Source organism: Pecten maximus, chromosome 8, assembly GCF_902652985.1.
Source record: "Pecten maximus chromosome 8, xPecMax1.1, whole genome shotgun sequence".
NCBI classification, from domain to species: Eukaryota; Metazoa; Mollusca; class Bivalvia; order Pectinida; family Pectinidae; genus Pecten; species Pecten maximus.
Genome location: NC_047022.1, coordinates 31,037,078 through 31,059,800, shown reverse-complemented (window position 1 = coordinate 31,059,800; position 22,723 = coordinate 31,037,078). Strand labels below are relative to the sequence as shown.

General features: G+C 37.4%; 2 protein-coding genes across 3 annotated transcripts; one reads left to right on the top strand and one right to left on the bottom strand.

Annotated features, from left to right (window-relative positions):
• Positions 1-3,295: 3,295 nt before the first annotated feature.
• LOC117333186 lies at positions 3,296-15,140 on the bottom strand. Of its 2 annotated transcripts, XR_004533841.1 has the most exons (9): positions 14,712-15,140; positions 14,055-14,279; positions 12,960-13,051; positions 12,731-12,795; positions 11,555-11,669; positions 10,146-10,204; positions 7,132-7,259; positions 5,312-5,794; positions 3,296-5,245 (listed from the first exon to the last, which is right to left on the bottom strand). XR_004533841.1 is itself a non-coding variant. In XM_033892343.1 (8 exons), exons 1-8 carry the CDS (start codon positions 14,871-14,873, stop codon positions 5,501-5,503), a joined length of 1,140 nt encoding a protein of 379 aa, XP_033748234.1. In that variant the 5' UTR covers positions 14,874-15,140; the 3' UTR covers positions 3,296-5,500. The 2 variants fall into 2 exon arrangements, 1 of the variants encoding a protein (XP_033748234.1); XM_033892343.1 differs by having other exon boundaries at positions 3,296-5,794.
• Positions 15,141-16,952: 1,812 nt separating this feature from the next.
• LOC117333185 lies at positions 16,953-22,704 on the top strand. The gene is made up of 2 exons (XM_033892342.1): positions 16,953-18,119; positions 19,810-22,704. The coding sequence occupies exons 1-2, from the start codon at positions 17,254-17,256 to the stop codon at positions 21,134-21,136; spliced, it is 2,193 nt and encodes a 730-aa protein (XP_033748233.1). The 5' UTR covers positions 16,953-17,253; the 3' UTR covers positions 21,137-22,704.
• Positions 22,705-22,723: the final 19 nt, after the last annotated feature.

Here is a 22,723-nt window from a genome sequence, read left to right as displayed (position 1 = left end):
GGGTGCGCCAAACGACCCCATTCTCAATGCGTTTTAGCCTGATTTTTTCCCAAAATCAACTCGAAAATTCCAAATAACATTTGTATGACGACTTTTCACAATCAATGAAAAAATTCCCAGTTTCGTTTTTAGGAATACACTGTGCACTGTAAAAATACCCAGGAAAAACACTGATTGTAATATACTGACATGAAACTATTAGATATATGTTTTTGATTAACCTTTGCTATTGTTTCATTAATGTTAGCATTAATAGGGCCACTGACAATACTGCTTATTATTATTGTATGGAAAAGCTAGCTAAAAGAATTCTACAAGCATTACACTTTTCAAATTTGTTTCAAATCTAATATCAAGGAGCACACACACTGATATAAACTCAATGCAGTTATTCTAATAAGGTAAACTTGAGAGGGTTTTCTGAAAAACAAAACATACCAAATGTGAAGAAAAGGGGAGAAAAAAAGGATTTTTTAAAATATTTTAATAATGTCCTTTTTTTGTCATTTGAGGTATAAGAAATCCAAACCAGTACTTTTTTCACCTTTTTTGTTTTAAAACTTTTTATATTTAGACCCAATCAACTTCAAAATTTGGTCGCTTGACACCAACTTACCTTCATAATGTCATAACAAAATCTTTAATACCATTTAAAAAATGTCAATCCGACCTTAACATATGACCCATTGACTTTGAACTTTGGTCAGTTGATATCTTGTTTGATTGTGACCAACTTTGCATAAGTCATAAATTATGCTAATGGAAGACTGTAATAGTATTGTATATGTATGTGTGTATTGTGGTTTTATGTCAATATGTAAAATGTTACATCATCGAAAATCGGCTTCCCTCAATACCTGTATGTACCAATTTTCGCCGCAATCAGAAGCCTCTGTTTCATTCCCATGACAACACAGGTTTTGGAAAGGTGAACCATTGTTCCCTCAAAACCCCTATATACCAATTCTCTCACCAAAATCGAACAATAACTAAATTTTGACCAATCAGAAACCTCCATTTGTTACCATGGCAACAGACGGTTTCGTAAGTGGTACCATTGTGTTTGGCTTCCCTAAATACCACTATGTACCAATTTTCACCGAAATCGAACAATATCGAAATTTCAACCAATCAGAAACCTCCATTTGTTACCATGGTAACAGACGGTTTCATAAGTGGTACCATTGTGTTTGGCTTCCCTAAATACCACTATGTACCAATTTTCACCGAAATCGAACAATATCGAAATTTCAACCAATCAGAAACCTCCATTTGTTACCATGGCAACAGACGATTTTGTAAGTGGTACCATTGTGTTTGGCTTCCCTAAATACCACTATGTACCAATTTTCACCGAAATCCTCCAACTCTTGTCAATAATTTGGCGCAAAAGAAAAAAAACGGACAGACGGACAGACAGACAACCTGATTACTATAGGGCACCGCATCTTTGATGCGGGGCCCTAATAAACAATTCTGCAATCTGCTATAACTAATGTTTCAAATTTATATAAAAGCATATCAAAAACAAGATCATTCATTGATAAGAAAATGTCAAAATTGTTTTGACTGCTAAAATCCAAAAGGGTCGATTACCTGGCATTTTGAAGCCGACCCAGGATGACCTTGACCGTTGACCTTGAACTATGAGTTTGATCATTCTGTCAGTTAACTCTTGGTTTATTTCTTGACAACTTTGCATAATCGAATAGTGAAGAGTTAAAAACAACAAAGATCCAGTATTTTCATGTTAATGTTAAAATCCAATATGGCCGCCTAACAGCCATTTTGAATTCGATTTGCATGAAATACTACACATCTGATCTAGGATGCATGAGGAATCATCAGTTCCAATTTGATACAAATCCTTCATCTCCTTCAATCATTTTTGTGCAGAAGAAAAAAAACGGACAGACGGACGGACTGACAACCTGATTACTATAGGGCACCCGCATCTCTCGATGCGGGGCCCTAATTACCAGCTGCTAACTAAAGATTTATGTTACATATTGACATGTATATGTACGATTGCATGTACATGTACGGCTGTGCGGTAGAGTTGTAGAAAATATTTCCCGTTATATGGTTAGGAGTTCTGATGTTAATCGAGCCATATGTTTTTAAAAGATCAATAATAAAGCATTATAAACCTTTGGATAATGGTGACACTGTCTTTGTATCTGCCGCCGAAAGTTGGCGGAGGATACAGTATTATAGGTACAGACAGGCTCTGTCCATCCGTCCGGTGGCGTTTCCGGGGCATATCTCCAACACTTTCTACACACACCAATCAAAAGGTAGTAGTGCCTTTTGCTATGGATCAATTTCCGTTTTTAATATTAACATGGTTACTATATTTGCATGGCTATCATGGAAACAAAATAAAATAAGTTTTCAGAGCTTCGCATTATATCTCCATAGTTTAACTCTACGAAACTTTCTACGCACATCCATCCAGGGGACTAACAGGGCCTTCTACTATGGAGGAGTTTCCATTTTGGATATTTCTTTGGTTGATATGGAAACAAATAGTCAAAATCACAGATATAAGCATAAAATTCCATAGCATATCTACCAGACCCTTTCAAATAATTCCACGGAACTTATATATCGAAGTCTATTGAGGCAAGCTATAGAAAAGCTTTCAAACGGTCGAAAATCAACTTATTCTGGTTTTGTTCTGGTACTTCGTCCCCTGTACTCTTCAGACTTGTTTCCTTTGTATTTAAGGACGTTTCGATATCTCCGGTCGATTTATGCTGCTATCTTCTTCGGTTGTGTGAAGAAAACAACACTTTCGTAACATACGACTTTATTAATTCTTTCACACTGGACTTCCTTGGAAAACGCAGGTGAACAAAATGCTGGGATACCTTTACCCCACACGAAGGTGTCCGACTGGACGGTTCATCTGACATCACACTTTTTTGTGTCCCTTGTACCTAGTGTGTACTTCATCCTCCCCGCCAGTTATTCTTGTGGTGTATGGTGTTGTCCCTTCCATTATCAGTTTGTCGTTATTTTGGACCTGTGTGCTTACGTCGTAGTAAATTTCCTTTTGATCTCTTCCCCACCCCAATGTGGTTAAATGCAATTTCAGGTAATACTGAGACCAAAGTTGACCTACATTAATTACTCTACATGTACAATGGCCAGTGCCAGACTACTCTATAGAGTAGAAAAGTGATTCAGCTTTCTAATTTTGCTCATAGAGGAATCAACTTAACCAATGTCTTCATTATTAAGTAACAAAAAAAGCAAAAATACAAAAAACAAACAAACAAACTTGCAAACAGAATGTACATTGCAGCATTTTTATTTAAGAAAATAAACAAGAATAATTGTCAATCTTGCATTTCATCATAATTATTTGCATATATTTAAAATACAGGATCACAAGTTTGCCTGGTCAACATTTTAATTTATTTTATTTTTCTGAAACATTTTACTAGATACTCTTAAAAAAAGTCAGAGCAGCAATTGAAAACCAGCTGCTATGAATGAAAGATTTACAACATGATAATTATCTTTTGTTTAGATTAAAATATTAAAATGTCAAGATCAAGTATTTCCCCTCAATACAGTACTTACAAGAATCAATTTTCATTTGTCCATTTAATTGTATTCAAACATACTTATTCTGCTAAAATCTAACTTATAATTTTGGTGTGAAGTGTAAATGTCCATGGCTTGGGGTAAAAGGAATTAGGTGGTCTGAAATTGACATACATTTTACCCTTGATATCAATAGACTATTGCAGAAACAATTTACTGGGGAAACATTGCTCTTATTTTACCTGAAAAAAATGTATTTATTTTTGATGCATACAAAATACTACAACATAACTTTATGAAGCATCACATTTATATGAAGTATATATCATATTGTGAAATTCAGCATGAGGTCACTGGGCATCTTGGTTATTAAGAAGAAGTCATCCATTTGAACAAACTTGGTAATACTTTATCCCTGTATGTTTAATACTTGTACAGGCCCAATATCAGATCTCTGGACCTCTTGGTTATCAGGCAGAAGTAATTTACAGAATTCAGCCTATTTGACCCCTGTGAGCTTGCAATTAGGTCAAGGTCATTCATTTGAACATGCTACAGACCCAATATTAGTTCTCTGGGCTTCTCAGCTATTGAGCAGATGTGAGGCAAAAGTTGATGCCGGATGGACGAAGGATGTCACACTAAGGTATAAGCTTACTTATCCTTCAGACAATCGAGCTAAAAAATCTCTGTACATGGCTTTAAATTTGATAACAATGATGTGAACTTACAGTTCAGGCATAATATATTGCAATTAGATGCTTCAATCTCTAATTCACATCTTTGATAAATAACGATTTATATCATTTGCCAACAAATACTCTCATCTCGTGACTTTGTGTACTTATCTTTCAAATATGGTGGCATTGGATGATACAAAATGTGGAATGAGTGTAAAACATTGAACCAATGCATGCATCGTCATTTTGCTGAAAGTTTCCCATCATGATCATGGGAGCAGAGGCCTATATATAAATATATATATATATGAATATACATGTACATTGCATAGATGTAAATTTGGTTATTTAGTTATTGAGATACCGGTAACAGGGGAAATAAGAGGGAGTTGGAGACCTTAGAGTAACACCAGTAACAAGGGAGATAAGTGTTAGGTGGAGACCTTAGAGTAGTACCAGTAACAAGGGAGATAAGTGTTAGGTGGAGACCTTAGAGTAGTACCAGTATCAAGGGAGATAAGTGGGTAACAAGGGAGATAAGTGGGAGGTGGAGACCTTAGAGTAGTACCAGTAACAAGGGAGATAAGTGGGTAACAAGGGAGATAAGTGGGAGGTGGAGACCTTAGAGTAGTACCAGTAACAAGGGAGATAAGTGTTAGGAGGAGACCTTAAAGTAGTACCAGTAACAAGGGAGATAAGTGTTAGGTGGAGACCTTAGAGTAGTACCAGTATCAAGGGAGATAAGAGGGAGTTGGAGACCTTAGAGTAACACCAGTAACAAGGGAGATAAGTGTTAGGTGGAGACCTTAGAGTAGTACCAGTAACAAGGGAGATAAGTGGGAGGTGGAGACCTTAGAGTAGTACCAGTATCAAGGGAGATAAGTGGGAGGTGGAGACCTTAAGAGTAGTACCAGTAACAAGGGAGATAAGTGGGTAGCAAGGGAGATAAGTGGGAGGTGGAGACCTTAAAGTAGTACCAGTAACAAGGGAGATAAGTGGGAGGTGGAGACCTTAGAGTAGTAACAGTAACAAGGGAGATAAGTGGGTAACAAGGGAGATAAGTGGGAGGTGGAGACCTTAGAGTAGTACCAGTAACAAGGGAGATAAGTGGGAGGTGAGGACAAAGAAGAAACAGGGGGATAACTGGGACATGAGGACAAAAAAAAGTATCAGTTACAAGGGACATGGGACAGGTACCAGTTACATGCAAGTTAACTGGTGGAGACCAGGGAAGACTAACAGTTATAACTCATATAGTTTGAGATTCATGAAGAGAACCAGTCACTCCATTCCCATTCTTCTGCACAGTAAAGCCGCCACATGTAAAATACATTCACCACTAGAATCTGTAACACTCGTCCCAAAACAACATCACTGGGGTAGAAGTTCTCCAGGAATTGAAGAGGATAAAATCTGGCAAAAGAGATCCCTCGACTAGCATAGAACAGGTTTGTAGTCATCTGAGTGAACATAAAAATCACAGCAAGCTTCATAGTGATGGGGGATCGCCACGGCGACAGCCGTTCGTCTTGGTCAAAGTAGTCATCTGTGGAATCCTCCTGTGACAGATATAGGTTTCATCACATATAAATGTGTATATGATGTAAATTTTGCCTAATGGGTTTGTACAAGGAAAAACATTGTCATGTAATTGAACATGTAATATTACTGATGGATATATCTTTTTACTTTATTCCATTACTTAGCCCTACCCATCTGTAACCTCTTTTAATAAAACAGATTTTCTTTTTAAATCAAATTCTTTTTACCTTATTTATCCTCTGTTTAAACAAAATTGAGTGCTCTTCACCAATTGATGTCACAGATCAGTTTTATCAAAATTTGAATTTGACATAGTTTTAAATGGCAAGTGATATTGATAAAGAAGAAGATGCTTGCCCTTCCTTTATGAAACAATACTCATGCTCAAATAAACATTCAATAGATATTTATTATATTTTCAATGCTAGTAAGAGTTTTCTTTTGAACTGCTATTCTTTATTTAAATGAGTTTAAAGGAGGTTAGTAAATCACAGATTTCATGCTTGAGCATGAGAATGGTTTCATGAATATTGGTCTGGTCTTATTCCCCTTGTACTTTTGCATGCAAACCTCTATTTTTAGTTCATATTTTGCCATCCTGTTATCCTTTATGACAAATGACCGTTTGGTTATTGATTTTACATTTATTTAAGCAACTATATATACATGCAGGTAGTATTGTAGATCTATCAAGAACAGGATATTTAAAAAAATCCTGTTCTTGATAGATCTACAATACTACCTGCATGTATATATAGTTGCTTAAATAAATGTAAAATCAATAACCAAACGGTCATTTGTCATAAAGGATAACCTAATACACAGCAAATACGAAGTATACAAACTGAATACTGATCAACTTTGATTGAATTTTTTACTTGCTAAACATATCAGGAATAATGGAAAATTTAGCCAAGATCAAAAAGATGTCAAAAATTGAACGAAATGAAAATTCAATTTGTCTACACGGCAATATATACTTGACTCCCAAAGAACTTTCAAGTCATACCTACTCTAGATACACACAATTATCCTAACACTATACTGATGCGTGCACAACAAACTTTGAAAAAGTTTAAAATCAATCTTTGATGAATGCATAGAAAAGGAACATTATAATATATTTTGAATAAAGTGCTGTAAATTAAACATATATCAAGCCTGTTTTAATATGTGACATTTCTTCATTTTATAATAAACACCAATGTACCCGGTATGCCAATTTGAATATATGACACTTTCAGTGGTAGGTATCAATGTCTGCACAAAAACCAACTTTACAAAGATTTAAAATGCCATTATCACTTTAACACAGACAAATAAAAAATCAGTTTATATATTAAATGGTTCTTACTCTGTCAAAGAAATTCTTGGTGACCTTCTCTGTAATGTATAGAATACAGTAAAGTCGAATCCCTAACGTGACTAGGAAGAAGGGTCGGAGGAACTTCATCAGGAATTCCAGAGCAAGAGCAGCATTATCTAGGCAACAAATAACATACTGTATCATAGCCATATGTGCTATCATGTTGTTTAAAACTGACCAAAATTTGTATTTGCATGCATGACAAAATCATTTAAAAACCATACTGAATATACTACAGTTTTGTTCATAAAAAAGTCCTATGAACTAAGTCACTTAGAAATACATGTACAGTACATAAGAAATTTGAGAAAGATCAATAGTTTACGGACAGATGCTAGACAATATACTATGGACGACCACAGAAGATTGGCATTCTGATCAGAACGTTTGGCCAAAAAGTTAAATAACACGAAATCTAACAAGAGGCCCATGGGGCCTGTATCGCTCACCTGGTTGGATTTGACCAAATGTCAAAATAATGTTCATGTTCAATTCCTTTTGTTTGTTAACCTCAAACAATGCTATTTATGGTTATAGCGTGGGGATCCCAACTGCTTTAAAGAAATAATGAAGTCCAGACTCTCTGAGTTTACAACATGCATTTATAACTTTATGACTAGTAGTGATTTAAAGGAATTACCTCTATTTCCTATATGGGGCCCCGCCCCTTTTGCCCCTCAGGGGTCAGAGTCACCATTTATCCAAAATCTGTTCCCCTTCCCCCAAGAATGTTTCTTACCAAATTGGGTTCAAATCCATTCATAACTTTATGACTAGTAGCGATTTTAAGGAATTACCTCTATTTCCCCCATTAGGCCCCGCCCCTTTGGCCCCTTGGGGGTCAGAGTCACCATTTATGCAAAATCTGTTCCCCTTCCCCAAAGAATGCTTCTGACCAAATTGGGTTCAAATCCATTCATAAATTTATGACAAGTAGCGATTTAAAGGAATTACCTCTATTTCCCATATGGGGCCCCGCCCCTTTGGTCCTTTGGGGGTCAGAGTCACCATTTATGCAAAATCTGTTCCCCTTTCCCAAAGGATGTTTCTTACTAAATTGCGTTAAAAACCATTCATAACTTTATGACTAGTAGCGATTTAAAGGAATTACCTCTATTTCCCATATGGGGCCCCGCCCCTTTGGCCCCTTGGGGGTCAGAGTCACCATTTATGCAAAATCTGTTCCCCTTTCCCAAAGGATGTTTCTTACTAAATTGCGTTAAAAACCATTCATAACTTTATGACTAGTAGCGATTTAAAGGAATTACCTCTATTTCCCATATGGGGCCCCGCCCCTTTGGCCCCTTGGGGGTCAGAGTCACCATTTATGCAAAATCTGTTCCCTTTCCCCCAATGATGTTTTTGACCAAATTCGGTTCAAATATTTTCATAATTTTATGACAAGTAGCGATTTAAAGATATTACCTCTGTTTCCCCATTAGGCCCCGCCCCTATGGTCCTTTGGGGGTCAGAGTAACCATTTATGCAAAATCTGTTCCCCTTCACATAAGAATGTTTCTGACCAAATTGGGTTCAAATCCATTCATACCTTTATGACTAGTAGCGATTTGAAGGAATTACCTCTATTTCCCCATTAGGCCCCGCCCCTTTGGCCCCTTGGGGGTCAAAGTCACCATTTATGCAAAATCTGTTCCCCTTCCCCAAAGAATGCTTCTGACTAAATTGGGTTCAAATCCATTCATAACTTTATGACAAGTAGCAATTTGAAGGATTTACCTCTATTTCCCCATTAGGCCCCGCCCCTTTGGCGCCTTGGGGGTCAGAGTCACCATTTATGCAAAATCTATTCCCCATCCCCAAAGGATGTTTCTGACCAAATTGGGTTCAAATCCATTCATAACTTTATGACTAGTAGCGATTTAAAGGAATTGCCTCAATTTCCCCTATTGGGCCCCGCCCCTCAGGCCCCTTGGGGGTCAGAGTCACCATTTACGCAAAATCTGTTCCCCTTTCCTAAAGGATGTTTCTGACCAAATTGGGTTTAAATCCATTCATAACTTTATGACTAGTAGCGATTTGAAGGAATTACCTCTATTTCCCCTAATGGGCCCCGCCCCTTTGGCCCCTCGGGGGTCAGAGTAACCATTTATGCAAAATCTGTTCCCCTTCCCCAAAGGATGTTTCTGACCAAATTGGGTTCAAATCCATTCATAACTTTATGACTAGTAGCGATTTTAAGGAATCACCTCTATTTCCCCATTAGGCCCCGCCCCTTTGGCCCCTTGGGGGTCAGAGTAACCATTTATGCAAAATCTGTTCCCCTTCCCCAAAGGATGTTTCTGACCAAATTGGGTTCAAATCCATTCATAACTTTATGACTAGTAGCGATTTGAAGGAATCACCTCTATTTCCCCATTAGGCCCCGCCCCTTTGGCCCCTTGGGGGTCAGAGTCACCATTTATGCAAAATCTGTTCCCCTTCCCCCAAGGATGTTTCTGACCAAATTGGTTCAAATCCATTCATAACTTTATGACTAGTAGCGATTTTAAGGAATTACCTCTATTTCCCCATTAGGCCCCGCCCCTTTGGCCCCTTGGGGGTCAGAGTAACCATTTATGCAAAATCTGTTCCCCTTCTCCAAAGGATGTTTTTGACTAAATTGGGTTCAAATCCATTCATAACTTTATGACTAGTAGCGATTTAAAGGAATTGTCTCAATTTCCCCTATTGGGCCCCGCCCCTCAGGCCCCTTGGGGGTCAGAGCCACCATTTATGCAAAATCTGATCGTCTTTTGCCAAGGATGTTTCTGACCAAATTTGGTCAAAATCCAATAAGAACTTTTTGACTAGTAGCGATTTGAAGCAAATGTTGACGGACGGACGACGGACGACGGACGACGGACGACGGACGCCGGACGCCGGACGACAGACGACGGACGACGGACGCTGCACCATGGCATAAGCTCACCGGACCTTCGGTCCAGGTGAGCTAAAAATCAAAGCTTTTTCTCAAATCTGCAGTAGAATTAAAGTAGTTTTACCTATTGAGCTGCCGATGATGTACCTCCCTATGGTAATTAAGGATTGTCTCTTGTCGTACCTGTTAAATATATCAACATATTTCAACATTCCCTTCATTCATTTATTCTTTATTACGTACATGCCTTCAAAAATAGTGCATCTGAGTACAAATGCTTTCAAACAACAATAAAAACCTATTAAAATGATTTTCTTGTTTATATACCATTATTTATTACATTAGTAATTAATTTTTCGTTGTCTGTATATAGCATGCAACTTTCTGATTGGTAGAGTTTTTCCTTTCATACCTCTATGAAAAAGAAATGTAAATGGCGAAAAACATGTGACATCACAATAGGACCATTGGCATTGTGTATTGATTTGTTCAAAATAATCCCTTATCAAAAAAGTAAAATTGTAAATAAAATGTGTTGTTTAATTTGAAACACAGTTTCAGAAATTAATTATAAGCATTGATGTCAATATTTTTGCTAGTTTCATTGGGGTATGAAAAAAAATTGTTTGGAAACTGTATGAATCCATATAGCGAATGGACTCATATCAAAGGTCCATTACAATTTTGTATGACAAAAGGGCTTCAGTCCGTAAGGAAAATGACATGAATGGCCTCTCCTGAGAGGTCCATTTGGAACATTACATTGAGTAGTCTGAATGAACAGTGCAAATTACTGCAAAACATCCTCAAACATGCGACTTCAGGCAGAATCAGCTCAATTTTGCTTTTCAACACAGCAAGGAAATCTATCTATCATCTGTCATTTCCATTATATTTTAGCAGACAGATAGGCATAATCATTTGGACTAGACCTGAAAGCCTTCAGTCCAAAGGGAACAGGAAACAGGACTTGAAAGCCTTCAGTCCATAGGGAATAGGAAACAGGACCCAAAGGGCTTTTGTCCATTGAGAACATAACCTGAAGGGATTTGATAGTTGAGAACAGGACCTAAAGGATTTTGACCATTGAGTACATGACCTAAAGGGCGCCTTTTGTCCATTAAGAAAAGGACCTGATGGCTTTGTCCATTGAGCACATGATCTGATGAGCCTTTAACCATACAGAACATGATCTGTAGATATTTTGTCTATACAGAACATGATCTGAAGATTTTTTGTCTATACGGAACATGATCTGAAGACATTTTGTCTATACAGAACATGATCTGAAGATTTTTTGTCTATACAGAACATGATCTGAAGATTTTTTGTCTATATAGAACATGATCTGAAGATTTTTTGTCTATACAGAACATGATCTGAAGACATTTTGTCTATACAGAACATGATCTGAAGATTTTTTGTCTATACAGAACATCATCTGAAGACATTTTGTCTATACGGAACACGATCTGAAGGGCTTTTGGCCACATAATATCTGATCTACTAGGAGGTGGTCGAATAGAAACTCACTTGTACCAGGTATCTGGTGTATTGAGTGGGTGCTTAATTAGTTGAGTTTCATCCTTCATGGCATAAAGCACTGCCACACAGCAGAGACAGGAGAAAGCTGCATCGCACAGGATACCTGGACAAATAGAAAATTTCTTCATATTATACAAAAAACCTGGAGAATGTATAGAACTGCACATCACCCAGGATACATTTACCTTGGATTCTAATGAAAATGTGTCAAACAGGATACCTCGGAAAGTTTAATAAAACCTGTTCTGTAATAATAAATCCAAATTATACAATTGGACATTACCAAGCAGTCTTAATTGTTCAAAACAAGGGAATAGTGCCACATGTAATTGATTTTATGTAATATTTATCATCCGCACTAATTCTACAGTATATACAAGTGCAATCAATGATTGTGAAACTTAGCAGCCATCATAAAAAAAAACATTATACTACAATTTTAGTAATGAACTGGATATAAATTCTCTCAATGTCAAATTAATGCAATTGATACACAAACATAAGATATTTTGTAAACTTTATTCAAATTCTGAAAATACTCTCAATAAACTTATATTCAATGAACAATTAAATCAAAATCCAACACTCAATTGTGATTGCATCATATCTAAGACTTATAATGATTATATACATGTATACCTAATGAGAAGGGGTTTACTTACCCCAAAAACTTTAAGTTTTGGTGTGGGACATGGAGTGGGCAAAGCCATATTGTGGACCGTTGTTGTCGACCATCAGAATACCTCTGGAACTTTATCTAAGTTAAGTATTTTTTAATGGTGATGAATGAAATCACAATGACAATTTCATAGGCAGTGAGCTGACTGGCTGAGCTCAAAGGTCATGCTAAGGTGACCTCCTGCAGAGATTTGTTAGATCGTGTATTGCAATGTAAAGGCAGAGTATCATAGAGAAGCTAAAGAAGTGGAAATAACAAGTCTAATCTTAATTAGATTGCACTGCCCCAGGGTCCAAACCCCCAAGTGATCTAGGTGTCGGACCCTGCAGTTTATTTTTCATTCTGGGTCATAGCAATGTGTGAAGCCCCTGTGGAGATGGCAATTTTGTAGGATAGCAGATAGCATTGTCAAAGTAGGGATATCAATGCCACGGGGATGAGGGTCATTGTTATATTAGGAGGTCATCACCACATGGTAATCTTACCTTCCTGGGACATCCACATCATGTTGTGTACAGCCAGACACAGGACCAGCACTAGAAACAGCAGCCTGTAACAAGTGTATTGAGGATTTATAACTTTTACATTCAACTATATGTATACTTCAACATTAAAAAATTTGTTTACTTACAACCGTCTTCTTTTTAAATTCAATACAATTTATGTTAGTCGAAATATTAGGTACTGCAAATCAACATTTAAATTGTTACTCACCATAGCTGCACAACAGATCCCTCCTTGTAAATGGCCAGGCCAAATGATGCCATCATGGCATAGCACAGTGATGTAAAGCATACCACTGCAAACTGTAACATATGATTTCCTTTATCCTGCCATTCAATAGGACTCAAACCTATCACATTTAACTTTAGCCTAGGTGATTCCTCCAACATCGGGGAACAGAGAGTAGATACACAATAACATATATTGTTACATCAGTGATTCATTTATCCCTTCTCTATGATCAAATCAATGACTCATATTTTTCAGATTATACCCATTGAAATTTAAAAAGTTTACATAAACTATGAAGGAAATGGCCAATTGTATTTCAAATGTCCCAATATTTTCAAAAATATGAACCAAACAGTTTTATATTTAGTTTTTCTCCCTTTCTCTACTGCTGTGTGGAATATTTCCACTTGATCTTTACTTTTCATACAATGAAACAAATATAATAATAAATATTTCAGATCTTGTTTTATCATACCTGTTACTTGATGTCGAGAACTTTCCTAATTTGACCTCGTCAACCCCTCTAACCCATCATTTTACTGGTGCATAAGGATAAGAAAAATAATTTGATATTCATGCTAAATTTGTTGCACCCTTTATTCCCAATTATTCCCTAAAGAAAAGTCATCTCCATATATAGATATATATATATATATCAGTCTTTTGAAATGTAAATTGGATAAAAAAATGGTTTAAAGTTGTTTAGAAAATGATAAAACAGAGACAAAGCATGCATTACAACTGACAAAGAAAATAAAATAAGACTATTTCTATTAATAATACTTAATTACAAAGTATCTATAAAGCTTCATGGAAGGCGAGGGTCCAAGTCCCAATGTGTTAGACTGACAGGGCTTTTCTCGCTGGTTTGGGAAGGGGGCCTTTTTGCCTCATTTTGGGAAGAAAATTGACAAATTGGGAAAGATTTTTTCAGGAGTAAACTACAAATTTTGATAATTTGGCTTAAATACGACATAATATCAAAATTGGGAATGGGGCCCATTAACGGCCCCAAAAAGCCCTCAGAAAAAGCCCACAGACAACAGTTTGTGTAATTTGGTTTGTAACGTATACCTTTAAAACTGGAGATTGTTCCTCTTCCATTTTTTCCATAACTTTCTGACTGACATGCATAACAAAATTGAGGGCTAGCACAATTTCAGCAACCTGGAGTCCAAACTCCGACATCCACAACAACTTGTCATAAATCCATACCAGTGGGTAAGGAATCAGACTGACAGGCAGATACAAACAGATCAGGCCAAGGATACCGATGTTCAGGTACGGCATCACCTGGTACTGAATAGGAAAGGTCATACCAAAATGAAAAGAAAAAGGAATGTACATCCATGATTTTCAAACTTTATTCTAGTGTTTTTTGTTTTTGTTTTATATCTATGTCACAGTTTCATAACAATACAGATGCAAGAGCATTGGACAAGTAATTCAGATTATTCTTTAAGTCTGTTGCTCACTATGAAAATATTTCCATATCTGTTATAGAAGAGAATTCGAAGGAAATGCTCGGAACAGATCCATTCATGAATGTCGTCTGCTAAAAAAAGTTTTAGTACTTTGTTATAAAGTGAAGACATTTGATTGCATTATGTACATGCAATGCATAATGCTTTATAGAGGCAATATGTCTGATTTTTGTAATATGACAACAGGTCTAAAACACCCTAGAAGTGACATCATTGTTTTGTCAGCAATTTCAACTGAGATTCTTACCAAAGCACCTGGCACGAATTCGCTGCATATCACATATGCATACAGAAGGAACGACACGCGTAAAATAATATCAACACCGCAAAATGAGCCATAGATCGGCACAGTCACCACACACAGATATGGCAAAAATTCCACAAAAAGCGCCACTAATGAAATACACATTGTTCCTCATTCTGCAAAAGTCAAAATAAGCGGCAGAGACTTTCACACTTTCACTTCCGGTAAATCAGTAAACACTACATTTAGATCCAACAGACGGGTGAATGGATAAATTCCGGATCAACAATAATATTGAAACATCTCAGGAGCTAACGTGTCGACAAACATGACATAACAATACCTGATACCTGAGCATAAAGATTGTGTGATAACACAGGATTGTTTAAAGGAAGACTTCGTGAATACGGTATGAATATGTTCAGTTACAATAACCACGTGCTTACATGGACGTATATTTAAGCAATAAACTGCCTAGATGCGGCAGACCTACTGGTATAACTGCCACATGTGTCACAGACAAACTGAATGGTGCGCGCGTTCTATTAATGAATCGCAAAAATAAAAAAATATGAAAAAAATCTTCCAAAATTCAAATTTCCCGCTTTCTACCTCAGGGCAACTTCAGTTATACTCTCATAGATGAAGCTGCTTTTGGTAGGGATTTACTAGTAATATATAAGGGCATTGCCACACCAAATGTAAATATATACAGGTATACCGAATGTGTATCGCATGTCTATATAAAAGAATACATGGTGTTATATTTAATAGGTAATATATTGGCCACGGACATAGATTTATAAATCTGTGATAGTGATTGGTGCTGTATAACTAATAAATAGAGAGGAATAGAGGGTGTCCGAGGATTAATAGGGGCAGAGAAACTATAGGTCTCTGATAGGGGTTTATTTGTAATCGTGCTATATGTCTCCAGATCAAAGGAATTTGTAAATAACTTGATTGGAAGAGTACATGCATGATTTACTCTTGAATTATGTTTAATGTTATGTTATGTACAGGTCGAACATCTGATTCCAAGAGGATAGGGAATATCAAATTATAGAACAATATATATAATTATCGGAGTTTGATGGGACAGAATAAGCCGTTAATTATTTTCCATTCGGTGTCATACTTTCTGATAGGAGGTTGTTTATTAAATTTATATTATAAATAAAAATTATGCATATATTGATTTTTACAATAGTTGGTAAATTGGCATCAAAGGTATTTTGATGGGATCAATTACGGTTATGGAGTAGTGAGGTTTGTATGAGAGCCGAAGTTGTGAGTGTTATAAAAAATGTGTAACTGACGACGATCAATGCGCTTGTTACAATAAATACTATTATTGTTATTCTGTTGTTGTGTTTTTTTATCAGAAGGTGTGGTATTGGAGGGAAAACATGTTCTCAGGATGGCTTCAATAAAAACCAGTCTAACATTCAAAACATTTTCATACGACCTGACATGTTCCACATTAGAGATTTCACATAATAAGAGGGTATACACATGTACGTAGTTTCCCGGGTTTAATTGCAATTATGAACAAAACTGTATTGATTCTCATATCATATCATTATTAGGGTATATATTCTATCATTAAACATATTTTGCTATTTAAATACTTTATGCAATTATTATCAGTTTTATCCAATATTATAGCAAATTTCTAGAAAATAAACTTCAAAACCCCATGTACGTAATTAGTTAATTAGTGCAATCTTTAATCATTTCTTTGTTATCCGACATGTATGGAGCATAATAACTTATATATGTACCTAGTACATGTCTGTCGGACCACTATCTACAACTGTAAGTCCGTGCTGAGAGTATTGCAATATGTAAAATTTCCGAAACTTATAATTTAAAATACAACCAGACTAACTTCGAGCTCGATCACAAGTAACAAATAAGAAGAAAAAAAGCAGCTCGGAAGTTTATCCGATCTATACTGTTTCGATCTGTTCACCTTTACCCAGACTTTTGCTGTACCACATCTAAGTCAGTGGCTGTACTATGAAGGTTTAACCTAGCTCGTGATTTTAAAGGCGCCCTAGAAGTACTAAGTATATCGCCTGTGCTAATTATGTGTATTGTACAACACCAAACACTAACGAGTACACGGGATCAGCTCAGCAGGACGCTAATTAGCGTTATCGGCGTAAATGCCGTCCCCGTCGGTGCCTCCTGCTAGGGCGATAGCTGCATTAGCTTGAGCGACATAACCGGCTGCATTCAGGTCTAAAATTAGCACGCTTCCGCCATTAGCAGACGACTTGTAGGACGAGCGAGCTTTGTGTAGCGGATCTGTTCAGACGAACTATTTTGTGTTTGTGTGAGCACTAGTTATTGATCACACGAAACTTTACGTTGGATTTAGCATCGTAAACTTATCAACAGAGTGTAAATTTACGTATAGCTGTGTAGTTGGTTAAAGTAAAACCGAACTGTGTAGAAATCCGCCATCTTATCCATTCAATCGATCGCTTGTGTACATATAGCGCTATGCTTCAGTAGTGTATAGCTGCTACAGGGAACAATGGCGACCGCGGAAATCTCGACTACGAGGAACTATATGGACAGATTTAGACATGCACAAAACGTTCAAGTCAACTGGAGTGAAATACTGAGTAACGATGTGGACCGTTTTGTGTGTGAACATGCAGCTATTCTGAGCTGTGCTAAGGACGTACTACTCTGCCCACTATTGACTGCAGTGGCTAGTTGTATGGGCCCTAACACAGTCATTCAAGTGACTCCACACTGGCAAGAAACCCCTATCTTATGGACAGTAGTAGCCGCTAGACGCGGCGAAAGAAAAACGGCTGTCTTCGGGAAAGTGAAAAATGAAAATCTAAAACTTGAACAAGAGATCGGAGCTTTAAATAGTGTCAAAAGTGACCAATCTGTTTCTAGACAGATTATAGATGAACGGAATATCAAACGTCTGTTTCAGACAGAACAGGATACACCCGCCGATCAAAGTGCTACGAGTTCTATATACATGATTATAGACGATCTAGGATCGTGGATTTCACGCAAGGACATTGAAACAAAAATGAAAGAGTGGGAATATGGCGTTTTCAGACGATTATATGACGGACCTGATTGTCCACCCACAGACCAAGACTGTCAAAATTCCTATCATAGGAAATACATCAACTTTTCTGCAAACGTGCAAGCTTTGGATATTCCCGCCATGTTTGACTGTGGGAATACAGAGGGGCTGTTGGAGAGAGCACTGTTTCTTTGTGCCCCTGACTCGTGTCCATCGATTGGCAAGAGCGAGGAGACGTCACACAACTCGCCATCTTTACAGTCGGTCCTATCGTCCATCCGTAACCTTCACCAGGTTCAAAATATTACCTACACGTTCAGTCCGGACGGGCAGACAGAATTACAGAAGTATGTACTTATAACAAATCTTTGATAGTTAATATCGAGCTCGCTTCTACTCCACTTATCCATAGTGTACTTTTTATATTCAGCACAGGTACTTGGCTCGTCTGTCTATATACCCAACATATAATTATGATTATAATTATATTGTGTGTATCGACAGAGGAGGCGAGTACCAATTATATATTGTGTGTATTGACAGACGAGACGAGTACCAATTATATATTGTGTGTATTGGCAGAGGAGGCGAGTACCAATTATATATTGTGTGTATTGACAGACGAGACGAGTACCAATTATATATTGGGTGTATTGGCAGAGGAGGCGAGTACCAATTATATATTGTGTGTATTGACAGACGAGACGAGTACCAATTATATATTGTGTGTATTAGCAGAGGAGGCGAATACCTAATATATATTGGGTACATTGGCAGACGAGACGAGTACCAATTATATATTGGGTGTATTGGCAGAGGAGGCGAGTACCAATTATATATTGGGTGTATTGACAGACGAGACGTACGAGTACCAATTATATATTGGGTGTATTGACAGGGTAAGCGAGTACCAATTATATATGGAGTATATGGACAGGCGAGGCGAATTTATTGACAAGAGAAGCGATCGAGTACCAATAATGTGTGGGGTGTGTTGACAGACGAGGTCAGTACCAATTGTATGTTTGGTGCATTGACAGACGAGGTGAATACTTATTATATATTGGATGCATGTATGCCATTGTATTGAGTGTATTGACAGGAGAGGCGAGTACCAATTACATATGGGGTGTAATGAGAGACGAGGCGAGTACCTACATTACTTTGTATATACATTTGTACATGTTTGAGTAGACGTTATGTGTTGGTACTATATATATATAGTAAACGTTATGCGTTGGTATTTTGTATATATATAATAGACGTTATGTGTTGGTATTTTGTATATATATAGTCAACGTTATGTGTTGGTATTTTGTATATATAGTCAACGTTATGTGTTGGTATTTTGTGTATATATAGTAAACGTTATGTGTTTGTATTTTGTGTATATATATATATGTTGGTATTTTGTGTATATATAGTAAACGTTATGTGTTGGTATTTTGTATATATAGTCAACGTTATGTGTTGGTATTTTGTATATATAGTCAACGTTATGTGTTGGTATTTTGTATATATAGTCAACGTTATGTGTTGGTATTTTGTATATATAGTCAACGTTATGTGTTGGTATTTTGTATATATATAGTAAACGTTATGTTTTGGTATTTTGTATATATATATCTAGATGACATATGTATGTGATGTTGGCCGATACATGTAGGTCATTTTCTGGCTAAAGGTCTAGATGTATTACATTTTGTATATTTATGTGTGATGTTGGCCGATGAGTCATTTTCTGGCTAATGGTCTAGATGTAAATTTGTATGTGATGTTGGCCGCTAGGTCCTTTTCTGGCTAATTTAATGATTGATTGATTGATGGGGCTTAACGTCCTTGTTCCGGTTATAACCGAGCCTAGGACACTAATTTAATGGACTAGATGGTACTTTTTATGTGTTTTGGCCGATGTGTCATTTGTTTTAAGATCTTAGATGGCATTTGTATGTGTCGTTTGCCGAGACATCCTGTTTTGGCTAATTCTGGGCGATTCGTTGTCAGTGATGAATTAAAGTTGGATTTTTATCATTTCAGGTGTTTTGATGACATCCAGAACATCAAAGAACGGTACGTCGATTACGAAAGATGTCGGGGGTCAGTTAACTTTGCTTCCGGTCACGTGGTCAGATTGTGCGCTGTTCTTACAGCTCTGAAGAATGGACTAGCGATGGTCAACCGTGGGTCTTTTCTTCCTCCTAGGATAATAGACCAAGACACCGTTAGAAACGCGTATTCCCTCGTTCTTAGTATTCTCCGACAAAAGATTGCGTTGCTACTCGATCCGACGGAGGAAGATCCGGCCAGAAATAGAATGACCCATTCACATCAATCACAGGTGACAGCCATGCCGGACGAGGAGTTCGAATCCACAGATTCCAAAAACTTCAAAGTAACGACATCATGTATTGTTAGTGAGGAGATGGACACCAAGGATGTTATAGAAATAGAGGACAAGGAAGAGGACTATGACAACGACCATTATATTCCCCGAACAGCAACTGTGAGTAAGATCGACCTGTCCAATGTGCCGTCCAGTTCCATTGACTTTCAGATCTCCGATATTAGGTCCGAACCCTACGTCCCTTCCAGTAACGATATCATGATTCTTCGTGACGGCTACACTACGTCTTATACAACTCCTAGGCCACACAGCATTGTGGCGCCATCTGGTGGACCGGTGTTTCCCGACCAGCAAATGGATGTTGGTCAGATGAGTCATCTGATTTCGACGAACATGACGGGAAGTACATCACTTTCCACAGCTGGAAGCGGATATTCTCAGCAGAACTTCGATAATCAACCTCATGTCCCAGTATCCCTCCCAAATTTGAATCTTTTGACACGTGACCAAAAGTCCTCAAACGATGGAGCTTCCAACTCGGGACACAATTCTCAGGCAAACTATAGACCGATACCCAGACAGATATTCGCCAACAAAGCCAAGCTGAACATCAAATACTCTAGCAATCTTTACAAAATGCCGGATAGCGAATTCCTATTCAAGTGCTGTCAAAAGATTCGAAAGTTGATGACATCTAAAGGGCGAGTTGTTACTGCCTCTCATGCTTGTCAATACCGATTATTTCCACCCGTGCCACTTGAGCAACGTATGTCTTCGCCAAGGACAACGCATCCCGCATGGGCAGCTACCAAGTTCTTCGAAAAGCTCGAATCATTAGGGTTAGGATGCTTGCTGGTGTTTAGGGGACAATCTATCAAGTTTCAGAAGAACAAGTTGGAAGACATGACCGATGAGGCACGTCAGGTCCTTGCCAAGATTCGACTTACTGAACAGGATTATGTTGACTCGTTCTCAACTACTAATCGTCATCCTGCCATTGCATTTGGTACTCAACGTTAAGGTTACTCTGTCAAAGATGTGACACACAATGTTTGACGTCATCCTGCCAGTACATTTGGTTCTCAGTTATGGTGACCCTGTCAAAGATGTGACACTGTTTGACGTCATCCTGCCAGTACATTTGGTTCTCAGTCATGGTGACTCTGTCAAAGATGTGACAAACAATGTTTGACGTCATCCTGCCAGTACATTTGGTTCTCAGTCATGGTGACTCTGTCAAAGATGTGACAAACAATGTTTGACGTCATCCTGCCAGTACATTTGGTTCTCAGTCATGGTGACCCTGTCAAAGATGTGACACTGTTTGACGTCATCATTCCGTTACATTAGGTTCTCAGTCATGGTGACTCTTGTCAAAGATGTGACACACAATGTTTGACGTCATCCTGCCAGTACATTTGGTTCTCAGTCATGGTGACTCTGTCAAAGATATGACACACAGTGTTTGCCGTTGACGTTATAAAGTCAAGTATCCGTGCATACGTCCAATATTTCCATGGAGTGATATAAACATATCCCGCTCAATCGGAACATCTCGGACAACTCCCGAGACTTGATGGAGTTGGTCGAGATGTTACGATTGGGTTCCCGAACTGGCACTGGTACATTTATCGGTAAAATGGTCAAGTATTTACAACACTTTAGATTTCATAAAATAACTACACATACAGTGTGCATCTACAAAACGATGTAAAAACTAACGATAGATAAATCTACAGAATGATGTAAAAACTAACGATAGATAAATCTACAGAATGATGTAAAAACTAACGATAGATAAACTACAAAATGATGTAAAAACTAACGATAGATAAATCTACAAAATGATGTAAAAACTAACAATAGATAAATCTACAAAATGATGTAAAAACTAACAATAGATAAATCTACAGAATGATGTAAAAACTAACGATAGATAAATCTACAGAATGATGTAAAAACTAACAATAGATAAATCTACAGAATGATGTAAAAACTAACGATAGATAAACTACAGAATGATGTAAAACCTAACTATAGATACATTTACAAAATATTGTAGGAACTCATCACACAGAAAGTGTTTACATCTGAAGTCTTAAACCAGCTGTGGGGTTATCGGCGCTCATACATGGCGTGACAAAGTTTACGATGATAAGTAATTTGTGAACACTTGAATTGTTATTGATTATCCCATCATAACGTGACTGCGTTGAAATATCAATCTAAGAGGATTTAGTCACGACAAGTGCACGAGAACGTGTGCGTGTTTTGGCGACAAATACGTATGATACACGTGTACATTTAGTCGTGGCCCTCGATAAATTACATTTCCGCCATATCTTTTATGACTCTAGAACTCTTGTTAAGGCGTGGGAATATTTTTATTGATTTTGATATGGTAAGTGAAAGACGTTCACGTACACTCACATTTCTGTTAGGGTTCGTTTTAATTAAGCGTACGTTCCACAGACACCCAAGAAGGGTTTTGCGTTTCAAATTTACATGTAACATGTGCTTTTGAAACAAATAATTTTAGTGGATGTTTTACATGATTGGTCATTCATACCAATAAACGATAAACAATTTTTCTTCTCTTCGTAGTTA